The sequence below is a fragment of the Triticum aestivum genome, chromosome 6A (assembly GCF_018294505.1).
Source record: "Triticum aestivum cultivar Chinese Spring chromosome 6A, IWGSC CS RefSeq v2.1, whole genome shotgun sequence".
Taxonomy (NCBI): domain Eukaryota; kingdom Viridiplantae; phylum Streptophyta; class Magnoliopsida; order Poales; family Poaceae; genus Triticum; species Triticum aestivum.
The window spans coordinates 182,714,509-182,727,659 of NC_057809.1; the positions used below are offsets into that span (position 1 = coordinate 182,714,509).

A 13,151-nucleotide genomic window follows, 5' to 3' on the forward strand; every position below is an offset into this window, starting at 1 on the left:
ACGTACCTTAGCTTTATACAAGAGAGAGAGGTTTAACTACAAGATTTCCAACCAGTGTGCGAACACAGAGGCCGGGGTACAACGCACCCAACTCTGACACCAAGCTATCCTAGTTTAACTCCTCACAAATCATTGTAAACCACCTACACCTACACCAGCCTGCCTCCACTCAGCAATCTCTTCCAGAATCCTGAAAGGTAACTCGTTTGCGTTCATCTGCTCGCTGATCCTGTTGAAGGCCCTAGCGTTCCTTTGCTTCCAGAGAGCCCAGGCCACAACCGTCACCAGCGTGTCAAACCCCCTACGATCCTGCCCTCTGAATCTCTTTCGCGCTGCCAACCACCAAACTTTGAACACGTCCGATTCACCCGGGCCTGCACCTCAATCACAATGAGATTAAACATCTTGTGCCACACCTCCTGCGCATACGTGCAGTTTTCCAAGATGCGATCCACGTTGTCTTCTGCCTACAAGCACGTGTAACACACCGACGACTGATCCTGTAAGCCATGTCTGGCTCTCCTGTCCGACGTCCATATTCTGTGCTATAGGGCAAGCCACACAAACAGTTTGCATTTGAGTGGTGCCCAGCTCCTCCAGTTACAGATAGCTCCGAGCAGAGGTAGTCATAGACCGATTTAACCGTGTATGTGCCTGACGGTGATCTCGGCCAAGTGAAACTATCCAGCACTTACGGGTCTCGGTCCACCGTACCAATTGCATGGCAAAGATGCATGGACTGCATTAGGGCGGTGAAGGAGGTGTTTTGCTCAAAGTCATGAACCCAACTGCCATCATCTAAAGCTTGGCGCACCTACATCTCTTTGCTGTCCTTGTCGGGACCGTGGCTACGATCAATGGTGCAATCTCCGCAGCCGCCACTCCATGGATCCACTTATCCTTCCAGAAGAGCACCTTGTCGCCCGAACCCACCTTTATACTAACCAACACATCGAACACCTCTCTCGCCCCCTCGTCCGGTGTCAAATGTAGCCCCTGCCATGGTCTTTGTGCATCCGTCCTCTTAAGCCATTCCCACCGGACACGAAGCGCCATCGCTTGCCATTTTAGGTTTTTTATGCCTAATCCACCGCAAGCTTTGGGCTGACAGATTTTATTCCAAGCCACTAGGCATTGCCCATCGTTGCACTTGTCTTTGCCCGCCCAGAAGAACAACCTCATCCATTTATTCATATCCTCAAGCACCCACTCCGGCGCCTCCGTCATCATAAGATGATGAACGGGACGTGCCGCCACTACCGACTACACCAGAATAAGCCGGCTCGGCCTTTGGATAAGCCCTCTTTGCCACGCTGGCATGAAGTGTCTTACTTTATCCAGCATTGGTTGCCATTCCGCTTTTGTCAGGCTCTTAATTGCCAGTTGCAATCCCAGGTATCTGCAGGGAAACTCTGAGATGTCGCATTGCGGCAATCCGACAACTTTGGCCCTGTCCTCCTCACTCCCTCTTATGAGCACAGCCGTTGATTTCTGGTAGTTCACTTTAAGACCTCATGCTTTGCCAAATGCCTTGAGAATCTCAGTAACAACAGCCAGGGTCGTGCTCTGTGGGCCTGGTGAACATGGAAACGTCGTCGGCATAAATAGACAACCTTTGTGTTGTCGTGATCCCAGCAAAGGCCGAAAGCACTCCCATCTCCGTGGCCTTATGCACAAGGGCAGATAGGGCCTCCATGGCTATCACGAAAAGCAAGGCGAAATTGGATCCCCTGTCTCAGGCCGCAAGCATGTATGATCTTCCTCCCTGGCAACCCGTTGACAACCACCTTAGTGCTGGCCGTTTGTAATAGCACTACCATCCAATCTAACCACCTTTGGCCGAATCCTTTTGCTCTCAACACCTCAAAGAGGAAAGGCCAAGAAAGAGAATCGAAAGATTTGGATATGTCTAACTTGACGAAGACACCTGGTGTTCTTCTCGCATGAATTTTCCTTACTACTTGGCGCACCAAAAGGAAGTTGTCGTAGAGCTATCGCCCTTTTATGAAGGTCGATTGATTCATCTCGACAAGCTCGTGCATTTGCAAGCGAAGCCAATTGGCCAGAACCTTGGCAAATAGCTTAGGAATGCTGTGAATTAGGTTGATGGGCCTGAAGTCTCCAATTTCTTCTACCTCCGCTCTTTTTGGGATGAGTATTATGTTAGTCTTGTTCAATTTAGCAAAACCCCGAGTGTCTCCCACGAACAACTTCATCATAACCGCCATGACATCATACTTTATTATCTGTCAAGCTTTGTAGAAGAAAACACCAATATAGCCATCGGGCCCCGGCGCCCGGTCCAGGGGCATTTCCTTGATAACCTGCCATACTTCCTCTTATTTCTCGAAACGCAGAGAGTGAGAAAACACTAGGGTGAGGGGCCACCGCGCAAAATTACCCCCTTGCTCCAACCTCAAAGCCCTCCACCGTCACCGACCGCCCCTGGCAACGAAGACGACGAACCAATCCATCCAATCCCTAGGAAACAAGGAGGTGAAGGAACACCAGACCGGCCTCCTCTCGACGCGCCTCCGCCCCCGCCCCCGCCGACCACCGCGAGGTGCTCCCCCTCTCCCTCTTCCGCGCCCTGCCGCCTGAATTCCGCTGCTTCATTTGCGCCTAATCGATCCGCTCCGTGTGCTGGTCATTCTAGGGTTTACTGTCGTTGGCTGAATCGAGAGCTCGCGCGTACGTGCTAATCGCTAATCCGCGGAGCGGCGGTCGTTGTGTCGTTGATTCGCCATGGGGAGCAAGGGGCGCATGCCTCCTCCTTACCACCACCGGCCGCTCCCAGGTCCCGGCTCTGGTCCGCCGCATGGCATGATGCACCGTGATCCGTACGGCCCGGGCATGCACCAACAGCCAGGACCGGGGCCATACCCCTACGATATGTTGCCGCCGCCTGAGATCCTGGAGCAGAAGCTCGCGGCGCAGTGTGGAGAGATACAGAAGCTGGCGCTGGAGAACGAACGGCTCGCCGCGAGCCATGCATCTCTGAGGAAAGAGCTCGCTGCCGCGCAGCAGGAGCTGCAGAGGATACAAGCGCAGGGGGAGGCTGCGAAGGTCGCCGAGGAGCAGGAGATGAGGGGGCTCCTTGATAAGGCTGCCAAGATGGAGGCCGATCTGAAGTCGTACGAGTCTGTCAAGGCGGACCTGCAGCAGGCGCACGCCGAGGCGCAGAACCTGGCGGCGGCAAGGCAGCATTTGTTGGCGGATGCGCAGAAGCTGAACAAAGACCTGCAGAGGAACTTTGGCGAGGCACAGCAGCTGCCAGTACTCAAGGCTGATCTTGATGCTGCTAGACAGGAATATCAGCACCTCAGGTGTGTCAACGTTTGCTGTACTTGTTCTCCAGCATTACTTCTAACCAATATGTGAATAAAACCTCAACTTTGATCATGCTATTTAAAATTTAGGGCCGCATATGAGTATGAAAGGAAACTGAAGATGGACCACTCCGAGTCGCTGCAGGGAATGAAGAAAAATTATGACTCCATGGTTACAGAGTTAGAGAAGCTTCGTGCTGAGTTGACAAACACAACTAATATTGACAGAAGTGGTACGTCATTATATCTCATTCATTTTATTCCTCTGTAGATATATGTACGTAGAAACCTACCTTTGCAGCCGCAGTTATGTCTTTGGTTGCTATGATTTTTTTTTTTTTTTACCTTTGCAGTTGCAGTCATATTTTTGGTTAACATGAGTCTTTTTTATGTGTAGGTACTTTGTACAATCCTAATTTTGCTCAGAAGGATGGTGGTACATCTAGCCACCATTCTGCTTATGATGGTGGCTATGGGGTTGCACAGGTGAGCACCTTTATTTCCTGCCAAATGGATACCTCACAAGTTGAGACATTTATTATTTTCTGAAGTGTGTATCATCTGGATGATTGTGGGTTTAACTGTTTAAGCCCAGGTGATCCGAGCATGAGACTACACTTATCATGCCGAGCTCGAGCATGGCTCGGTTAGGGTTGAACTTGAATGTAGTGACACACACTTATAACACATTAATTATCTTATTGCATGATATAACATGTGCATGTTAATTTGTTGACGTTTTTGCTTGTTTGCCCACATTTATCACATCTCCTTTGTCCTCTACTTACAGGGGACACTCCACAAACTATTTCCAGTATTTTCTGTGCATGATTAAAGTGGGATATCTTTACCATTTTCTCTTTCACCCCCTTGGTTTCTTTAACCTTAAACCTCCTTAATTATTGTGCCGACTCAAAATGTCACTTATAATACGTTGAGAGCATATCTTAGAGAGAGAGAGAGAGAGAGAGAGAGAGAGAGAGAGAGATAATTAAACACTGTTTATGTTTATGCATGCATCTGGCTTGAGTACTTAAGTCCAAAATTCAAAAGGGCGCTGGGCGTTAATTATGCGTTTTGGGACATACTTGCGCCCAGCTAGCTTATGCGCTCCCTAGGCGTTTAGTACTTTAGCATGAAAGAATGACTATATTGTGAAGAAATGCTAGATGGGCTGTCCTAGCCCATTAAACCACCGGCCCATCTTCCTATTCTTCTACTAGCTCCCGTACGTGCAGAGTCAGACAGAAAGTCTAGGTATCCTCCTCGCACCTCCTCTCCCTCTTCCTCTCTCCCTTTGCTGCACCGATGCTGCCAGAGAGATTGATTCCTCGCCTGAGAATACTGATTTCTCCCTGGAGGACCACGCCGGCCGCTTTTTTAGCGCCTAAGGCCAAAGTGAGGTGTTATGCCGAGTTGCGGATGCCCAGCGGTTAAGTACGCCTAGTCGAGCGTCTAGGAGCGCTTTTTTTTTAACTATGCTTAAGTCACACTTGGTAGGCCAACAATACCCACTAAATTAAAGAACACAAGGCTTTGTCCCACTAGATCCAATTTCACCTTATGCTAATCATAACTTCCAATATTCCAACCGTTTATTTCCTCTTTTGCAACTTTAAAAGGCATTATATTTATTCGCACAATTGCTGGTTTTCCAGATTGTTTGTCAGGAATTCTTAGATTTTGTGCTTTGTTGATTTGAAAAGGCATGGCTTGACTTAGCATGGTCCCCTAAATTGCATATTTACCGTTAATTTCTTTTACTACAGTCTTACTCATATTAAAATGCTTTATAATACAAATTCCTCATATAAAAATTGTTTTGAAACAGCTAAATATTGTTGGATAATTAAAAATAACAATTAACAATTACATTGCATATTTGCGCACACAGGATCTCTTGTTCTTGCGTAGCTGGTTTTATTTTATTCTATGAACTATTCGGTTTAATTCGACACACACCCAGCCACCAACTATAACACATGTAATGTTGAATCAGGGATCTGGCTTCCCATGGCCATTCAAAGCAGAGTGTCATTGGAAATACAGATTAACATAAATAAAAGCTGGACTAGCTGTCTGGCTACTGTTGTTTGCCCATGATTGCCTTTCCTTTCTTGCCTGGAGTTAATGGATTGCTTATTTTGCTGTGCAAAAGGTGGACCAGAAAGCTTTTTTATTTTTATTTTTTTCCATTGCGACAATAATATAAATTGTGTTTTCAGATGTTCTAACTAACCGTTGGAGTAATTTTTCTATATTAACAACAGAATTGTTTTGTGGATCCAGGCTAGGACGCCCCCTGGTATGCCAGACCCTTTAAGCGGAAGCCCAGCTGGAACTGCTCCTCGTTCTGGATATGATCCATCAAGAGGGAATTCATATGAGACTTCTCGTCTTGCTAGAGTCCATGATGCATCAAGGGGTGCTACTGGTTACGACTCTCTGAAAGTTGCTGGATATGATACTTCTAGAATGCCTGCACTTGGAGCTCAGGCAGCGGCTCCAACTGCTCATGGGAGTAGTGCTGGTTACTATGGATCAAGTCAGGTCACACCACCTTCGCATGCACGGGCACCAGGTGCACCCACCTATGGATCTGCACAGGTGCCACCATCATATGCTTCTGGGCCAGTCCCATCTTCATCATACGGCGCAACAACAGCTCAGGGACTACCATCATATGGACAAATACAGGCTCCATCTTATGCACACACACAGATGCCACCATCCTATGGACTAGCACAGGCATCATCACATTTTGCCCCAACCCAGGGGGGGTCACCGTACGGGTTGTCTGCACAGCCTCAGGGCTATGGATCCGCGCAAGCAGCACCTAACATCGGTGGTGCTTATCAAGCTCCACATGGACGCAGATAAATTGGTGATAACCGTACTTTGTTGTGATCTAGTTGGCGCGAGAGACATGGCGCTGCTTCCTTGTTTACCAGAGTCAAATTTAGTTTCTGCAGCTACCACGGTACCAAACTGCTGTTTTATCGGTCTGATACAAATCTTTCTTGCAATCTGTAAGAGATTATATGTGCAAGCATATTTGTTTCTGAGATGGCGATGATTTCCATAAATTTGTGTTGTGATGGTTTTAAAGCATTTTCTATGAGATGGTGATGTCTTGAGGTTAGGCAAGAAGTAACAATACTGTAAATTTCAGCTAGTTGTATACTGTTTATTTTGCACTTTAGTTACCAGGTGATATTCATTGACTGCCAGTTGAGTTGCATGTATGGTATGATCTGTGCACCTGCTAGTCCTTGTTCTAAACAGTTTTGCTAAAGCACATCTAGATGTGCCATAAGTATTGCACATCTAAGTCATATGTCATTGATCTTACATTAAGATTCGTGTGAATATTTTCTTTCTCTTTTTTCTTTTTCTTTTATGCTTGATTCACTCACTTAGATGTGCAATAACTAGAGCACATCTAGATGTGCCCTAGACACACCTTATTCTAAAATATTTACCGTATCCAGTAACCATCTTGGTTGTTCGAGTTGATGACGGCTTTCTGTTGTCTAGCAATCATATGAATTTCAGGGCTGTTTGGTTCCCATCCACACTTTGCCACACTTAACCTTAGACAAGTTTGACCAAGTTAGGTAGGTGTTTGGTTCTAGCCACACCTAAGGCAAGGATTTTTTTTATGAGCAGTGAACCCCACATGTCATAGACACAAAAAGTGTGGCAAGATTCCCTTAGGCAAGCCAAAGTGTGGCTAACAATTTGAGCAACTCAACTAAGACAAGTGTAGCAAAAAATTATGTGGCAATATATGGCAAAGGTAGTCACAATCCAAACAACCCCTTCATATCAATAAAGTTGAGCTGTGAAATATGCTTTAGCACGATCCTCCATGTTTATTTGAAACTGAGATGAAAATGTGTAGAAGCCATGCTTAGAAACAGCAGAGTTCAGTGTGGTTTTAGAAGCTTTGGTATTAGACTAGTTGCCTGCAAAGGCAGACATTTTGTTAGCTTCATGTTCTGTGCATATAGCTTTATAACCAGCCTCATCCAGTAACTGCCTAGCCATCCTGGATGTTTGTTTGGCCAGTTGGTGACAGGTTAGAGCTTTCTGTTAGCAATCATCACCACAAGTCTGTCGAATTTCATACCAGTAGTTTCTTTGCTTGTTAAACATGCAGCGATCGTCCAGGTTTATCTGAAACTCGGAACATCTTCGAAAAAAAAGCCATGCCCACATGCAGAAAAGCTCAGTGTGCTGTAGGATGGTGGAGCATCCGAGTCGGATTATCTTCATGCAAAGGTGTACATTTTGGTCTGCTCTGTGCATCCAGCTTTCGTAACTGAAGAACAGACCGTTGAACTTGAACGCTCACAGCAGCCATCCAATTCCCTCACAAGTTGCGGCAGAGCGATAGATTCAACGGAGCATTTATATCCCCATTGTCAACAACATACCATGAGTAGTCATCACAAGTTGCTTAGTGCAGTGTACCAGGGGAAAAATCCATCGCAGTGAGCTTGCGGAACCCGCATTTCGGTGGTCATGGATTTCACAGAGGAAAAACAAACAAAATCTCCGGACCAAGTCATCAAATTCCAGCCGATGTTCTTGGCACCGCACTACCACTGCTTCGATGGCTCCAGGCCTCTAACCGGGCTCGAGCAGAATAAATTCATGGAACCTTTTACAGAAAGCAGCAGAGAAGAGACTGAAATGGTTCCAACCCTACACACAGGGGAATATATTAGGCCCTATACTGTCTCAAGTTTGAACCTGGTACAAACCGGAGGTCATGATCAGAAGGGATGGAGGTGAAAAGAAGTGAAGCTTTTCCTAGGGAAGGTAGAAGCGAAAGCTCTTGAGATAATTGGAGGATGAAAAAGGCTCATTCACAGCCTAACTCCCTTTTCTCCCATTCTTTCTCCTAGGGGTGCTTTGCTCAATTGTTCATAAAGGCAATCTTCTCGCAACATATATGGTCGATAAGGTATAATCTTACAGCAGTTCTTTCGTTTTGTTCCTTTTTCTTAGATGGTTGTTTTGTTCTTTTCTTGAGCGAATCTTAGAGTAGGAGTTTATTCAAGTATTCAACTTGCTTCAAATTGCTCATTAGTATGTCTAGTGGCGCGATAGCTTTGAGAAAAGCTGACCCATTAAACTAGTCCCACTTGATGTTATAGCTGTTTGGAAATGACTTGTACTTTTCTACATTTGTGGTGATGCCAATCACAATCCATTCTGCCTGCCTATATATTAGATGTTGCCTATATAGCTAAACTCCACTGTGAAGTAGATTAAAATTTACTAAAACTGGCAGTTTATTAAAATTTTACTCGGCAGCCGATTAAAATGTACTAAACCCGGCAGCCGATTAAATTAAACTTACTTTTATGGACCAACTTGAAGAAAAATGCTTTACCTGTCAAATTGCACATCCGCACCACGCACACATCGAAACGGAGATATTTCTGGCCTTCCATGTCCTCTAAGTAGATATATCTCTTGCTTTCTAGGTTCTCTAAGTAGTTACTACCATTTGTAAGATTCTGTTATTCTCCATCTGTCTGGCAACACACACCAAAAGGAAAGGAAGTGGCAAATGATCCGAAGGGTTAAAATACTAACGGAAACACGGCTTCTAAAGAAAGACAAATATATCAATATGCTCTCTTTTTCCATATGGTTGCTATCTTTCTTTTGAAGCCATGAACTTGCTTGCCATGTCAGGACTCATCCCTAGCTACCGGCCCCTTCCAATGCCAACTCGACAGAAAGGCGTAGATGGCACAGCACAGCTTTACTGCACGGGGTATCCAATTAATCTAACAGATATCAGGGCCAGGTGGATCATATCTATATGTCTAATCTAAGCGCTTAGCTCTCGCCTAACAACTGTGGAGATCTTTGCACATCATTGGGATTCCGCCTAAAATTCGCTGTTACGTTCGATTCGACGCTATGATTACAGCAAGCGCGCATTACGCCTAGATTAAGCAATGAAGCAACGGGCTGAAAGTGAAGGTTTCTTGCATTTTGCAGCCTTGCCTGCTCGCTCACCTGAACTAGGCAAAGCCAGCTGTGGACCGGGGACGGCAACGGCAGTAGGAGAGACTACTGGGGGTTGCAGGCAGCGCGGCTTGCACTGTGCAGTGTACAGGTGATCACTTTCTATGACTGGAACCATTTTCATGGCATAATCAACTTCCTCTTTGACCAAAATGTTATGTGCATGCACACAGATGTATGTGTGCAGGTGAAGGGAGTGGGAATAATCTGGTGAAACTTGTGGCTGCCTACTTGTTAGGCACCGAACATATATGGTAGATATTTGGAGCAATGTGAATGCCGCGCCTTCTTTTCCAGTATGTTTCTTCGTGGAATTTGATGGGTGGATTGCGTGCTAATCAAGGCTTGTTCCCCTTGATCGAGGTTCTTCTCAACAGGAGGCTGTGCCATTGGCGCTGAGGCAAAGCGGTAGACCAAATCTCGGGCAAGCCTGATTATAAAATGGCCCTGAGGTGACTAAACCTATTAGTGACTCGTAAGATGCGAGCTTATCGTCGCCGTAAGCTTCCTTATCTTTTTTTTTTTGGAGGATTTGAGCTTCCTTATCTGAACAGCCCTCAACCCCCCCCCCCCCCCCCCCCCATGTGTGAATTTACTTTGAGAAATAGTAATGTTCAACTGTGATGGTGCACAAAGTCACGGCTCAACTGGGATTTTGGCTCCTATATATGATAAGCAGTTATTTACTCATGTCATTTCAGGTCGTCTGTGGTAGAATATTGAGGATTCCCTTGTGGAAATATGGGTTTTACGGTGCAGCATGCGTAACACATCTGAGGTGTAGATTAATAATAACTAACCGTCTTCTTTGCAGTTCAAAAGATCAGAAGGACCCCTCCCCTACATCAAAAAAAAAAAGGACCCCTCCCCGATTGGCCAGTCAAAGAAGGGAAGAGTTGTTGCGATTGGCTAAGCTAGAGCTAGAGGTAAAAGAGATGCCAGCCTATCTGCTTTCGCGACCGTCTACCTTGTGCATCCGGGCTACTGGAGGTGCGCCCCAAAATCCCTAAACAACAGTAAACAACTGACGACATCCACACGGTGTTTCGTCGCACGATTTTAAATCCAAATTTGATTCAGAAAAAAACGACGAAAAAACCCCAGGAAATCCTGCTATGAGTCGCAATAAATTTGCGAATTCAGCACCGTTCGTCATTCTCGGCCTTCAGAGACATTCTTCGCCCGGATCTTTCTTTTCCTTATCTTAATTAAAGAAACATTCTTTTCTTTTCTTTACAATAAATTAGAGAAACTTCTGGAACTTGAGTTGAGTACTCTTGGTGCCAATGCGTGCTACAGTGTAGAAAGACCCTGATTACTACGCCCAGCTGCATGAGTAGGGCGCACCACAGTTCGTTTTCACGGCATTGCAGACAAGGTGGCAAACAGTGCAGATCCTTTCTGGAGGAAAAAGAATGGTTCACCGCAGCCAGATCGATCGACCAGTAAACAACTCCCCAAGAATCTTCCAGTAACTCGTGCGGTGGGGTGAGGCGCGGGCGTTAATGTGATTCGTGATCGCACGTTTCCTCGAGACCGATCCTGGCCGTCGGAGCCGCGCTGCAACTTGCAGCGAATATATCGTGCGGATTCCGGCCCGGCCGCTCGGACGGACCGCACAGCGACGCTCGGCTCGCTTCATGGCGCCTTCCTCGCCAGCCCGACCGACCGCCCCCGCTATAAATGGCGAGCCCCTCGCCTGGCACTCGAAGCATCGAATTCCTCCCAGGCTAACAGTATACCAACTCCACAGCGCCGATCGAGAGCCCAACATACATCACCGAAGCTACTCTACGAGAGAAGAAGCTAAGAACCCAAGAAGAGGAAGACAATGGGCGGCTGCTTCTCTTCGTCCGGGGCGTACGAGGAGGCCGGGTGCCGGCGGCCGCAGCGGGTGAGGCCGAGCGACCAGGACGGCATCTACTACGTGGGCGAGCGGGACGTGGACGACAAGGCCGGCGTCTACATCGCCAATTTCCACCGCTACCAGTCCGAGGTCGTGCCCATGACGCCGGCCCCCTCCTCAGCCGCCGCCTGATCGACCACGATCCACGGCGGAGATGAAGAGCAAGATGGTTCCATGGCGGGTTGGTTATTTGTGCTGTTCTTTCGCTTAATTCCCTTGTTTAGGCTGCGCGCGGGCGCGGCGTAAACCTGAGGGTGAGCTCCTAATGAATAATGGATTAGTGAAGATGAGGGGTTGTGTTGATGTTAGTAGTTGATCAGTACTTATACTACTAGTGTGTGCAGTACGTATATGTAATTATGCATGTAAATTTGTTCAAGACCGGAGAGTGAATATATATGGAGACTATGCTTAATTAGCAGTTTAGCACTGGGATTCGATCTTCTTGCGACGCTTCCTCACGACTTCAAGAGAAAATCACATCTACTCCCTCTGTCTCATAATACAAGAGCGTTTTGACACTAATGTACTGTTAAAACACTCTTATATTATGGGATGGAGGGAGTAGCAATTAACCGGATCACGCGAGCGAAAGTTGCAGCTTGCATTGATGCATGGTTGTGTTTTCTGGTGATTGATCAACCGGCACTGAAAAGACTAGCTATGGGGTGCGCTGCCTTGCTGATTCTGCCATGCATCCGGCCTGGCAGGCATGCGTGCAGGTTTGGCCATTAATTTGCCAGGCATGTTTAAGAAAAAAAAAGGCACTGAGATTCTTTATCATCAAACTGGTCACCGGTAACTTCTTCAGTTCGATCAACTGTCAAAAAAGTAGGTAAGATTTCTGCACCCTAAAAAATTACCATGTTTTTCCTTAGGTTTCTCATTCTCAAGAAGTTTGTGTTCATATGTTTTTTTTTAAAATAGTTTGTGTTCATATGTGATCTACGAGTGGCATGCCTATGGAAAACCTGAATCAAATGATAAATAACAATTAAGAACTAATTAATTGAAGTGCCGGTTGTATCTCGTATGGCCCTTTCTTGAAGAAACCGAGTCCAAGTGATGGCAAAATATCCCAGTCAGTTAACTGGATTTCTCAAAACCGGTGAAAATTCCAAACCAACTTGTATTTATTGTGTTTCTACAGGATTCATCTGAATTTGGTACAATTTGATGTGGGGTAGGAACCTTAGGGGCCGATCTTTCACGAGAGGAGCGGATCCCGCGAAAACACGAAGCACAAGGGGAAAAACGAGTGAAACACGAGGGGAAAAACGAGAGGGACACTCAAACTAACAAAAATAAGTCACACATCTGCTAGATCCTCGGATACATAAGAGTTCACACGATCCACAATCAACTAAGGACGATACAAGTAACACGATCTTCTCCGTGAGGAGGTCTTGAGGGGGCCGCCCAAGAGGGGGTCTTGATGTCTTCTCCACAAGGAGATCTTGAATCCAAAGGGATCTTCTCCGAAGAGGCCGCAGTCTCTCTCGAGGAGTAGATCCGATGTGGATGAGCAATGCTCTATCTCTCAAATGAGCTAAACCAATGCTAACCCTAGAAAGTTGGACAAGGTGGAGTATATATAGTCCTAGTGCAAAAGAGGGGGCGAAGGGGTACATGGGCTGCGGCCCAACTCGAAACGGTGCACAGGCGTCGGACGTCCGGGGGTCACCGGTCGTCCGGAGGCTCGTGAGGGTCCGGACGTCCGTAGATTCGGCTCGGGTGGTCTTCTGTCGGACATCCGGTCGGGGCCGGACGTCCGGGCGTCGGTCGTCCGCTGGGTTCCGGAAATCCGTAGATTTGGCTCGGGTGCGGTGGCGTCGGACGTCCGGTCTGGGTCGGACGTCCGGAGC

The 13,151-nt window shown here is 46.8% G+C and overlaps 1 protein-coding gene across 1 annotated transcript; it reads left to right on the forward strand.

Annotated features, from left to right (window-relative positions):
* Window positions 1-2,345: 2,345 nt before the first annotated feature.
* On the forward strand, window positions 2,346-6,437 carry LOC123127194 (protein FLX-like 2). Its single transcript, XM_044546772.1, has 5 exons — window positions 2,346-2,563; window positions 2,657-3,326; window positions 3,420-3,562; window positions 3,727-3,815; window positions 5,619-6,437. The coding sequence occupies exons 2-5, from the start codon at window positions 2,746-2,748 to the stop codon at window positions 6,207-6,209; spliced, it is 1,404 nt and encodes a 467-aa protein (XP_044402707.1). The 5' UTR covers window positions 2,346-2,563; window positions 2,657-2,745; the 3' UTR covers window positions 6,210-6,437.
* Window positions 6,438-13,151: the final 6,714 nt, after the last annotated feature.

What these genes read in the sequence shown, in the direction of transcription:
- LOC123127194 (XM_044546772.1), top strand. Translation starts at nt 2,746, where the DNA reads ATGGGGAGCAAGGGGCGCATGCCTCCTCCTTACCACCACCGGCCGCTC. An exon ending in CAGGAATATCAGCACCTCAG is followed by an intron (nt 3,327 to 3,419) that starts GTGTGTCAACGT and finishes TTTAAAATTTAG; the next exon opens with GGCCGCATATGAGTATGAAA. An exon ending in AACTAATATTGACAGAAGTG is followed by an intron (nt 3,563 to 3,726) that starts GTACGTCATTAT and finishes TTTTATGTGTAG; the next exon opens with GTACTTTGTACAATCCTAAT.